This window comes from Filicampus tigris, chromosome 16, assembly GCF_054856515.1.
Source record: "Filicampus tigris isolate MCC_2025a chromosome 16, RoL_Ftig_1.0, whole genome shotgun sequence".
NCBI lineage: Eukaryota > Metazoa > Chordata > Actinopteri > Syngnathiformes > Syngnathidae > Filicampus > Filicampus tigris.
In genome coordinates, this window is record NC_141232.1 from 17,666,688 (window position 1) to 17,678,894 (window position 12,207).

At 40.7% G+C, this 12,207-nt stretch overlaps 2 protein-coding genes across 3 annotated transcripts in view; both read left to right on the top strand.

Moving 5' to 3' along the window:
* clpp (caseinolytic mitochondrial matrix peptidase proteolytic subunit) overlaps nucleotides 1–2,066 on the top strand; it is a 49,924-nt gene extending 47,858 nt beyond the window's left edge. The window contains exon 7 of the mRNA XM_086055604.1: nucleotides 1,772–2,066. Coding sequence (XP_085911730.1) covers nucleotides 1,772–2,004 — 233 coding nt within the window. The 3' untranslated portion in view covers nucleotides 2,005–2,066. The remainder of the gene's footprint in view (nucleotides 1–1,771) is intronic.
* Nucleotides 2,067–4,321: 2,255 nt separating this feature from the next.
* The window catches only part of aldh3b1 (aldehyde dehydrogenase 3 family, member B1), a 41,626-nt gene continuing 33,740 nt past the window's right edge, over nucleotides 4,322–12,207 (top strand). Inside the window, exon 1 of one of the 2 annotated variants that reach the window (XM_086055602.1) lies at nucleotides 4,322–4,736. In XM_086055602.1, the coding sequence (XP_085911728.1) occupies nucleotides 4,673–4,736 (64 nt within the window). In that variant the 5' untranslated portion in view covers nucleotides 4,322–4,672. Of the gene's footprint in view, nucleotides 4,737–8,314; nucleotides 8,532–12,207 lie in introns of those variants that run through there. The other variant, XM_086055601.1, reaches the window with a different exon arrangement.

The following is a 12,207-nucleotide window of genomic DNA, read 5'->3' on the forward strand; positions in this document are numbered from 1 at the left end:
CTGGGGATACTCACCCCGAGGTCGCCCCATGCGGCGGCCATCTTGGGAAGGAACATTAGCTAGACTGGGGATACTCACCCCGAGGTCTCTACAGTGCGGCGGCCATCTTGGACAGGGACATTAGCTAGACTGCGGTTACTCACCCCGAGGTCTACACAGTACGGTGGCCATCTCCCAAAAGTATTGGGACACCCAGAGTTTCCATCCCCAGGTGTCCCTAATGAAGCTGCAATGCTGTTCAAATGTATTGGGACACCCAGAATTTTCATCCCCAGGTGTCCCTAATGAAGCGCCCATTTTGTTCAAAAGTATTGGGACACCCAGAATGTTCATGCTCAGGTGTCCCTAATGAAGCGGCCATTTTGTTAAAAAATATTGGGACACTCCGTTTTCTCATCCCCAGGTTCCTTCCTCCCCGAGATTCCTTGTTTCCTTCCTTCCTTGCTTCCTAGTGTCCTTTCTTCCTCATTTCTTCACCTCATCCTATCCTTCTTACTATTTTGCATTCTTTTTCTTTCTTGCTTGTTTTCCATGCTATCTTGGTTCCTTGCTTCCTCCCTTCCTTTGAGTCCATCATTCTTTGTTTTCCTTCTTTTTTTCCCCTGACTGCCTTCTTTCATTGTTTCCTTACTTCCTCTTTTCTTGTTTCCCCTCTGATTTTTTTCAAGGTCATTCAACTTCATTCAAATTCATTCAACTTCATTCAAATCCATTCAACTTCATTCTACTTCATTCCAACGCATTCCATGGATTCCATTCAGCTTCCATCGCTTTCACGCACAATTTCTCCAAAAATTGCATTCTCTAGTTTATCAAGGCTTCCTCCATTGTCCGTATGCCGCCATAATAGCAGTAATAATAGCTTGCCAGCCCCTCTCCTATTGGAAATGCTTTCTGACGTTACAACGACGGCACATCCGTTAAGTAGAATGTGTCAATACGAGACGATTTTCCGTCGTGGCAGACGTCCCAGTATGCGCAGCGCCGCCCAGCAACACTCTATTCTGTGGTGCCACCTCACCCGTAGCACATTCATAATGAATGCTGTTGACAACGGCGCGCTGCAAGTTCACAGTGAAACGGGCTTTAAGAGCCACATGAAACTTGGCAAAGAGCCGCTGGTTGGCAAGGCCTGATATAGCTCCTCCATAGCGGCGCACGCTGCAACTGCAGTTAACAGACACTGCTGCTGCCGCAGAGCAGTGCCGCTGTTGAGCAATATCAATCGCTCTGGCTGGAGGCGGCTGCCTCGCAAATTTGAATGCAGGAAAAACCCTGTATATAAATGTATATATGTATGTATGTACGTAACGTATTTTCCGGACTATAAGTCGTTCCGGAGTACATGTCACACCAGCCATAAAATGCATAATAAAGAAGAAAAAAAACATATAAGTTGCACTGGAGTATAAGTCGCATTTTTGGAGGAAATTGTGCGCTTAGTACATATAAGTCAGCACTAACAAGCCATGAGTAATACTGTGTTAATAATTTCACACATAAATCGCTCCAGAGTATACGTCGCACCCCCTGCCAAACTATGAAAAAAAAACACGACTTATAGTCGGGAAAATACTGTATAATGGAATGTTCACATTGAAGACGGCAGAGGCATTCATGTTGGGTTTGACAGAAAACTTACACTGGGCCTTGTAAGAACCCTTTAATAATCATGTTCAATTGCAGTAATGTGTTAACATATTTCTATGCGGTGATATTACAAATAACTTCTGCCACTGAGAAATGTGAGTCTTTAAATTGTGTCTTCCAGAGAATGTAATGGAGAGAGACCGCTACATGAGCCCCATGGAGGCCCAGGACTTTGGTCTTATTGACCTGGTCCTGGTTCACCCACCTCAAGCTGGTAAAGATGAGCCCGAGCTGGTTCAGAAAGAGTCTGGCACAGCAACTAGTCCTGCTGCAACCCTGGAGTCTCCAGCACTTGACAATGCCTCAACTGGGACACCCCAGCCTGGCCCGCACACAAACCTGAACCATAAGTGATCATAGCAGAGTTGTCTAAATTCCATATACCTTTTGATTATTAAACATTTTTAATATTCTAAGTTGGCTTTCTATCCTTTCATGCAGCATCAATTCCTCCTTGTCTGTGTAAGAACCATGCAGCCGTCACGCATCTGAAAATATATGCAGTAAAGCCGTCACGCAACTGACATTACGAGATGTAGTAAATCTAACATCAATTATTTTTTGGGTTGTAATGAAGTCAATTAGAATAAAATAAAATGCTGTTTTGGTTAACAGTGAATGGAGACTTTGTCTCTGAACATTAAAATATTATAATAGTATGACTGCTTTAGGCTAATCTGTAGAATTCAATTCACCTTTAACCCAAATGATCCCTGTAGAACCCAGGTCCAACTGAGATTTAGAATTTCAATTTATTTATTTTTTTTTTTACATCCCTGGGCCCATGTCCATTACGAATCATAATTCAGTGCACCCCTGCATACTCGCGGTTCGGCACAAACGATTCACCTTTTCACAATTTTTTTTTTCACTATTCGCGGGCCATCCTGGTCTCTATCCTCCGAGAAAAGCGGGAGTCCACTGTACAGAGAGTGTCTCCAAGTGACACAATTATCTGTGATCTACAATTCAATCCTTTGTAGACAAAATATATTCATTGAGCATCTTAATCCTTAGAAATGCTCCAAAGCTTTGTAATGAAAAATGGAGTGGAGAGTAAGACTTGTAGATGTACACACAGTGACTAGGCCATGGGTCTCTAACCTTTTTTGAAACTGAGAGCTACTTCTTGGCTACTGATTTGTGTGAAGGGCTACCAGTTCCCTCGAGCCATCACCTTATTCTGGTTGGAGGGGTTTGATTGTCTCAATGATCCTAGTAGCTAAGTTGTCAGGGACTTTATGCCCCAGGCAGGGTCACCCATGCCAAACAGGTCCTACGTGAGGGACCAGATACCCTTATGATGAATATGAAAAACGGATCCAGTTTTCCCTTGCAGGTTACCAGGGCCTCCCTCTGGAGCCAAGCCTGGAGGTGGGGCTCGAAGGCAAGCGTCTTTGTGGCTGGGCCTGCACCCATTGGGCCCAGGCGGGCTCATTTCCCTCCCCATTGTCTCACCACACCTGGCAGGGGACAAAGGGGTCGGGTTCATAGAGAACTGGGCGGCGGCTAACAATGAGGACCTTGCCGGTCCAATCCCCAGCTACAGAAGCTGGGGATTGGACCGTAAAATGTCACCTCTCTGGCACGGTAAGAGCCTGAGTTGATGTGAGAGGCAGAGAAGTTCCAACTAGATATAGTCGGACTCGTCTCCACACACAGCTTGGTACCAGTCCTCTGGAGAGGGTTGGAATTTTTTCCACTCTGGAGTTGCCCACGGTGAGCGACAAATTAAAACATAATTTACTAATATTTACTACAAATTTAAAAATATATATTTTTTTATGAATCTCACTAGGTGGGCAGTCTGTCAACCTGGGTGGGCCTATGCCCATGGCTCCGCCCCTGCCTGTGTTTATGAGTGACAAAAATTTCAGTCGTGTGTATAAGAGCGTTCCACTTTTGTGTATGAAAACATTTCGCTAGCGTGTATTTAAGCATTTCACTAATGTATTAGTGAAAGCATTTCAATAGTGTATGAGTGCATTTCACCTGTGTTTATGAACAACAAAAATTTCAGTAGTGTGTATGAGAGCATTTCATCTGTTTTTATGAGCAACAAAAACGTCAGTAGTGTGTATGAGAGCATTTCACTAGTGCACCTATGTCAAAGTCAAGGCCCGCGGGCCTCATCTGGCCCGCGAGAGGGTTTTCTACGGGGCCTGGGATGATGTTTCTTTATTATCAGATCTGGCCCGCAGCAAGCCGGTGTGGGTAGCAGAAGTGATCGGGTCCTTAGCGCCTGCTGATTGACATTTAAAATATATTGTAGCGTCTTTCAAGAACACAGATGTAGTTTAATTATCACATTTTTATCATCAGCAAGCGCGAAGGACCCAATCCAATCTGGACATTTTAAAATATTTCAATGAACATTCTATCAGTCCAGCCCTCGGCTTGTAGCAACATTTTTTATTTGGCCTCTTGGCCCTCCTTTTTTATTTGGTCCATTTGACTTTGACACCCCTGCACTAGCGTGTATGAGCGCATTTCACTTGTGTTTATGAGCAAAAAAAATTTCACTGGTGTGTATGAAAGCATTTTAGTTGTAAGTGTGAGAGCTATTCCTGAATTATGTCCCTCATATCAAGCAGAGCTGCTGATTGGTGAACATGAGCTGCGCTACTGGGAGCGCAGCACACTCCGCCTCTGCAAACACACACACACTCAGAGTTGTGCTCTAGAGTCAAGCTTAATTTTCGAACACGCCCCAAATCAGTCTTTGACCTAATGACGTCATCCAACAACAGTTAAGGAAAGGGGGCATAAAAGTTAGCATATTTTACGTTCCGACGAGGCCCTTAGTCATCATTTGCACTTCAAATACATTTGTTTTATTTTTCGGGCACAAATCTGATTCCATACCCTCCCTGCAAGTGAATCGCGCTCACATCTGCCACCGGAGTTAAAGTAACAAGACTTGTTTTTCAAGAGCCACCGAGAAAAAAAACAAAAAAAAACGTCCCACCCACTCGATGTTTATAGTAGAACGAACTACAACACCCGGAAATAACCATCATTAATGTTTTATGTTTCATTAATGGCGGATTCCAAGAACTCGACAGGCGTTGAAGTCCCCAAAACAGGTTGGTGAAATATCCAGCATTTATTCAAGGCTGTCTGTTCATTCTAACGTCGATTTAACACAAACGAACTTCACTGTCACGTCGGACCTTTCCGACATCCGACTCGGAAACGTGCTCTTGAACGCCCCTTTGAACTGAGAGCTAGGTCCGTGTTGCGAAGTCGGAACAAATAAGGACCCGAGCTCACAGATCGACTTCAATATGACGTCACTGAACAATGGCGACCCCGATGGAGACGCGGACCCGAATGGCAAAACATAATTTAGAAGAATATAAACTTATCTTTATCCCTCTATATTCATCTGTCAGACAATGCCGTTGTTATGCATTGTTACTTGTTACCTTGCATCGTCTGGATGTGCCGTTTGACAATGTCGTTTGCTACTGCAGTGGCGCGGGGAGCGTCCGGGCTAATATTGATTTCAATTGTTTCTATACTTCAGTTAAATAATTATAAATATTAAGCATGCGGTCCTGTTTGCTCATTTCCACCACCTTTGCGAAGCAACGCCGCTTTGTTTAGATCCGGGATCAATTTTTTGGGTACTTGATGTCATTTTTTTCAGTCTTTTTATGTTGATTTCACTTTTCTGACAACCTACCGGGGCTGTGTTTTATTTATTTATTTATTTATTTTCGTTTCAAACTTTATTGAATAAAAACAGCAAACAAGATAACTATCATATATTCAATTCCAAAATTTAAACATAAATCAAAGTTATATGATCAGGAAATCCAATTAGTAGTTCCATTGTGATATCACTATTAAACAAAATAGTCTCAACAAAAAAAGAAGACAATAAACATAAAAAGTAAAGCACAGTAAAACAGGACAGCTATCTCTGGATATTTGTAACAAAGGTTTTATAGGGGAAAAAATAAATATCTTACTGCTTTTCTTATTGTTAATTAATTTGATAGTGTTAAATACAGAATTCAACTCTAATGGGAAAGACACAAATCTGGGAGGAGATCTTGAAAATTCCTGTTTGTGAATAAATGGCTGTGTCTTCCTTGTTTGGGCCTTTGGGTGAAGTTTACGTCAAGATTTCAGTTTCGTTCGAGCCTCAGTCATGGTCGCATTGAACTCCATGCCTTAGCATTACTGATATCTAGTGGTAGAAATAGTGCACAGCACATATAGATAGACTGGGGCAGGGGTCGGCAACCTTGAAAGGGATCAGAGAGCCGACAAGGTCTGTTTTTCAATAACACGATCAATTTATGTATTTTTCTATCAGGAAAATGATATTAGCTTGCGTTTGAACTTTTATCAATTTGTTGTGGAGAAATCATTATAATACTAACGTGTTTAGGAACGCCTCCAATTAATGAGCAATTTCACCACAGCCACTCCCCTCCCTCTATGCCTTGTGTGACGTCACAATAGGGACCGATTACATTTTGTCATTCAGTCATTGTAAATAACGTCGCTAATATTGTCAAAATAACGGGGATCAATCGGCCCCAATACATGTGGACATATCTACTTAGGCCCACTTCAACCTCTGAAAACATCACAAAACATTTAGCCTTTCCTTGTCTGACCAAAGAAAGAAATGATCAGCCGACATGCATCTGAGGTGCACTTGTCACATAGGTCGTTTCATGTCATAAGTCACCAATATACTCAAACACATTGCGTGCTGAGAAGCTTTTTCGTTAGCTGAATTGCTCATAGGTTGTTATAGATTACATTTAAAGTGTTAGCTTGCCTTACTTTTTCTCCGAGGTCCACCCCTGCGCCACCTATCCGAAAATGAGGTGCGCTAAATGGCCATACTCGGCTGAAGGGACGGCCTCGCTGGAAGTCCGGTGCTCTTAAATCTTTCCAAGTCCAAATTTGACATTTCGACAAGCCGACCTCCGAGGCTTGTATTTATCCGAAATTGGCGCACACGGGCCGACCCACTCGCACGGTGACGCCGCTGTATCTCTAGCTGGACAGAATTAAAGTGTTCGCCACGAGACCTCCTCTGTAGCAAACATGGTGCTCCTTGCTGGCTGACTGTATGGACAGTAAGAAGATCTCCTTCTGCTAAATTTGACTGTTAACAATCAAAAGCTAATTCTGCCTCAACTAGCCGCGGGCGCTAGCGGGAGCCACCAGCCATGTCTGCTTGGCTGCTATGGGAAGATAACAAAGCATCACTAAATGTCCGAAAACTACGATCAATTGTCACTAAAATTCATATGCACATTCCTGGTATTGTCCACTCTAACCGGTAATTTTTAAAAAAGGATAGAAAAAACGATAAGCACAATATGTTTTGATTTTGTGGAGGGAGGTGATAGTGTTTTTTTCTCATAGGAGCTCACATTTGATGTTAATAAAAATTAAATATTGTGCCGCTTTTATATTTTCACAGTTTGAAATGGACAAAAGTAGGGAATGTACAAATGAATTGTAGTGGCAATTAATCACTTTCAGGCACTAGGTGACAACAGAACGTGACAAACTAAAACAAGGAACAACACGGATCAAGCCTCTCTGCGATGACATTGACAGCCTGAGATGGAGACCAAAATAAATCACGCTCCAAAAGTGGGCGTGCCAATTTGCGGCTTTAGTCATCACAAAAAAGCCCATAAATCACTACAGATTCTTTTAGGGGGGTGGATTTTAGTGTTGACATAAATTTTTCATACAAACCTATTATATAAATATTGATGTTCAGCCCAATAAAGTGTCCCTTTAACACTCAAAGAGCCATTTCGACCCAGTTTCCACAGAAAAGAAAACACTGGGAGCCGCAAACACTTTTTGACATCTGAAATGTTAGCCGATAGATATCTTTGCACTTGTAAAATAATGTGTTGCTTATGAAATCCATGCAGTCCATCCATGTTTCTGAAAATTCCATTTTATTTATTAAATGAACACATTATGAACTCTTAAACCAAAAAATAAAAATCGCAGAGTTGAAGGTCTCTTTCAAATGAATTAAAAAGCTGAACTTAAAGGGACGGTGGGGCTGAGATTGCCATGTTTTCACAAACAAGTTCATTTTATATGTTTTTTGATGAGGAAAATGAAAAGAGTTGTCATTTTCTATTTTATCCATTCATTTTGGAGAAATTAGGAAATAAGTAACTCCATGAATAACGGAGAATGGCTGCGCCCCCTAGCGTTCTATCCCTGTTCGGCTGGAGTCACAGGAGTAACGATTCCAAACTCTCCATTGGAAATCATTGTACTTTCATTGCTTATAACGTCCAAAAACGGCGATCAATTGGCACCAAAATTTATGTGGACATCTCTACTAATGCCCACTTCAACATATCAAAAGGATTAACCTCTCCGTGGCTAATTTATATGAGAATGAGGAAATGTGGAAGTGAGCAGAGCTACATAGCTTTATGCTGGGACGAGCGCACACTGGTCCTTCTTCTAAAAAATAAATAAATAAAAAAACACTGCTTCTTTGCTGATCACGGTTAAGACGGGCGAGGCATTAAACACCAGTCAGGATATTTACAGGATATTTACAGAGACTGAAGTGGGAATGAGGAGACGTGCACATTTATTTGAATGAGTTATGTCCCCAGTTTTTCGACCGACAACGCGCCATTCAATGGAACTTAACAGCCGAAATGCGTTCCAATGCGGCCACACTCGGCTGTGGAGTCGGATGCGCACGTTCAAGACACCCCCAGTGTTCGATGAGGTCTTACCTCACTATGACGCCGCTTCACTCTCGCAAGCGGTGTCGTACAACGCACGCGACTGCTTGGGAGGCAACCCCGCGACGCGAAGGCGCAGGCTCATGAACACCTCCACACACTGCGCGGACAGTAAGGAGCTAATGTTATTGTGCTAACGCCATTTGTTTTAACGGCCTGAAGCTAGTTGTTGCTATGTACTATTATCCTACTGTTATCTGGGGAGGGGGGTGAATGGGTGGGGGGGGTGATGAGTTGGGGGATGAAGATCCATGCTTGCCTGATTGCTTGCCCACTGCCAGTCACCGTCTGCCTCCCAAGAGTTGATACGAGTTTAGCGTCGCTAAATGTCTGAAATATAACCAGTCGGGGTTCGTGTGCGCATTCATGCTCTTGTTCGCTTCAGCCTGTGTAAGTGGAGAAGCGATCGCCACGGTATTTTTTGATTTTGTGGTGGTGATCATGATATCACGTTTTATGTCAATAAATCCAATTGTGCAGAAAACTTTTATACTTTCACAGGTTGAAGTGGACAAGAGTAGGAATGTGCATTTGCATTTTGGTGGCGATCGGTTGCCGTTTTAGACAACTGAGCTGACAAAGCGAGCAATATTACCACGCGTGACTCCCTGACGTGATGTAGTCCGCTGAGACCGAAAACAACATAAGCCACGCCCCAAAAAGGTGCGGGGCAATTTGTCGTAAATCTAATCACAAAAAATACCCTTAAATCACAACAGATTCTTTTGAGGGGGGCATTTTAGTTCTGATGTCACTTTTACATGCACACCTATTATATAAGTGCCAATGTTAAGCTCATCCAAGTGTCTCTTTAAATGATCCATCTAGCAAAAAAAAAACGCTTGAATTTAAAAATACAAATACAAAAAATACAAATACAAAAAAAGAGCACTATATCACTGAACAATGAAAATTAATATTTGCAAAATACCTGCCTGAATATTTATTTTACCTGGTTAATGGGACTTCTGCTCCTGAACCACTGCGCACAGCGTCTGCAATTCAAGTCACTCTCATCTTTACACAGGACTGTAAGCTTTTTTGAAAAAAAAAAAATCAGATTTGTGTGTGTAAGATTTCATATCACATTATAAAAGCGACCTCAGTCTCTTTCGTGTGTGAACATAATGCGTCCCTAAAGTGATCCGCATGCGCAGAAGAAGAGATGACGTCACTCACGACGTAGTGTTTACCAGAGCTGGGCATTTTATTAAAAATTTGTACCTGGAAAAAAAAAATGTACTTGTAAAAAAAGGAAAATTTGTACCTGTAGAAACGACAACTTATATGTGTGAAAAAAAACCGACTTGTAGTTGTGGGAAAAAAATTGTACTCGAAGCAAAATTTAATTTGTACTTGTGGGGAAATACTGATTTGTACCTGTATGTATGGCAATTTGTAGTTGAAGAAGTCGCCACTTGGGGTCACAAGTGTTTTTCTGCTACTGGACGCACACGTGACTTTTGCACCACATTTACCTACCATGTGGAGCAAAAGAGATTTGTACTTGTAAGATTCATGATTTGTACTTGTACACGAGACGTGGGTGCTGGGGGCGGGGCTAGGTGAAGTGCGCCATCTCGACCAATCAAGTGCGACGGATTTGGGCGGCTGAAGCTCAACTTCATTGGTTAACCTTGGTCGCCCAGCGGGAGCGCGCACGCTGGAGCACCCTAACCACCACTTGGCGACCTATTTTTTTTTTTTTTTTTATTTTTATTTTTTTTTTTTAATTGAACTTCAAATGTACAAAACGTATTGGCATAGTACAATGTTATTATAAAACAAAAAAGGTAACAGACAAGCCTCAAGAAGGGTCACAAGACACCATCATAAAATTAAAATAAATAGAATAAACAATAACCAATAAAGAAATAAAAGAAGAAAGGAAGGGGCACGCTAGGGGTTTTTGGCAAGGTTCAGCTCCTCTACTAATCTACACAATGTCACAGCATTTTTCTTTATCATACATTTCAATGATGAAAAGTAATGACACAGTTCTTTATGGAAAACAAAAAATTTAGGTTGAGATTTGATATCTATTTTTATATATAAAATCTTTTCCGAGAATTAAAAGTTTGTTAATTATTAGGTCATGGGTTGACTCTTTGACAGAAATACCATACAAAACATTTTCTTTTGACAGAGTAGAAAGATTGGGCAATTTAGGGAACAACCAGTCATACAGATCTTCCCAGAAGGCATTAACAAATTTACAGTCATAAAATAGATGTTCAGTTGTTTCAATGTCTTCATCACAGAATACACAGTTGTTGTGGTCCAAGTTGAAGCGATTCCTTAAAAATTCAGACGATGGGTATACCCTATTGAGAATTTTAGAATGAATTTCCTTTGCTTTGGGGGGAATGGGGAATTAAAAAAAAATTGATCTCAAACTTTGAACTTCTTTTTTGGAAAAAAAATTGTAAAATTGAAATTCGGTTTGATGAGAATGGATACAGTTCTTTAACAAAGAATTGTCGGATTATGACATTAGGTATATTAGGATCCGTGATATTGTGTCCATCCACCAAAAGTAAAGGAAGTGAGGGGTTCACCTTACTTTGAAACAAATTATAAGACATCACAACAACAGATTGAGGAATTGCTTTGATAATATTATTATATTGCTTTTTGTCAATCAGGTTATACTTATTACAGAAAAACTCAAAGGGTAAAATGTTTCCAGTATTATCCAAGAGGTGCATCACTGACCAAATTCCTCTCTCTAACCAGTTCTGCTAGAACAATGATTTCTTTCTAAACAAAATGTATCTACAATTCCATAATGGGGTGTTGTGGGGACTAAAATTGTTTTTATAAATCATTCTCCAGTAAAGTAGAACCTGTTGATGGAAGGTGGACAATTTGATAGGGAGTTTATTTATGTCAAAGTCACATCTCAGTAGGAAGTCAAAACCTCCTAATTGGTCAAAAATATAATTTGGGACATGAAACCACAAGCTGTTTTCATTCTTCAAAAAAGATCTTAACCAATTAACTTTAATGGTACCGTTTATACAATCTATATCAATGGCTTTAAGACCTCCTTCTTCATAATCTTTAACCAACGTACCTTTTCTAATGTAATGTGTTTTTCTCATCCAAATGTGATTAAAGTTAGCCTGATTTATTGATTTAATTGCTTTTTTTGATAGTGACAGAGAATAGGCCGGGTAAATGAACCTGGATAGGCATTCCATTTTTGTAATAAAAATTCGACCAATGATAGAGATGTCCCTTTGAGACCACAGATTTAAAAGCGATTTACATTTGTCGAAATTGTTCCAAACATTGAGATTATTTAGAGTGTCACTATCCTTAGTAATGTGCATGCCTAAGTATTTAACCATTGATTTTACAGGAATATCATTTATTGTTTTAAGAGGAGACTCATGAATTGGAAATAGAATGCATTTTTTAAGGTTCAGTTTTAAACCAGATGCTTTAGAAAAAAAATCAATCGTCTTGATAATTTTAGAGACCTGGTCACTATTTTTCATGAAAATGGCTGTATCATCAGCAAGCTGGCTAATCACCAGCTGTCTGCCGAGTACGGCCAATTTTCAAATTCTGTATTTTTAATAAGAATTGATAGCATTTCTGCTGCTGCGATAAAGAGTAGGGGAGAAATGGGGCAACCTTGTTTAATGCCTTTATTTATCGAGAATCTTGGACATGCACCCTTTGGTAGAATGATAGTACTATTCGTATCCTTATAAATTAATATAATTATGTTGATGACGTTTTCTCCAAAACCAAATTAGTTCTAAAGTACTGAATATGA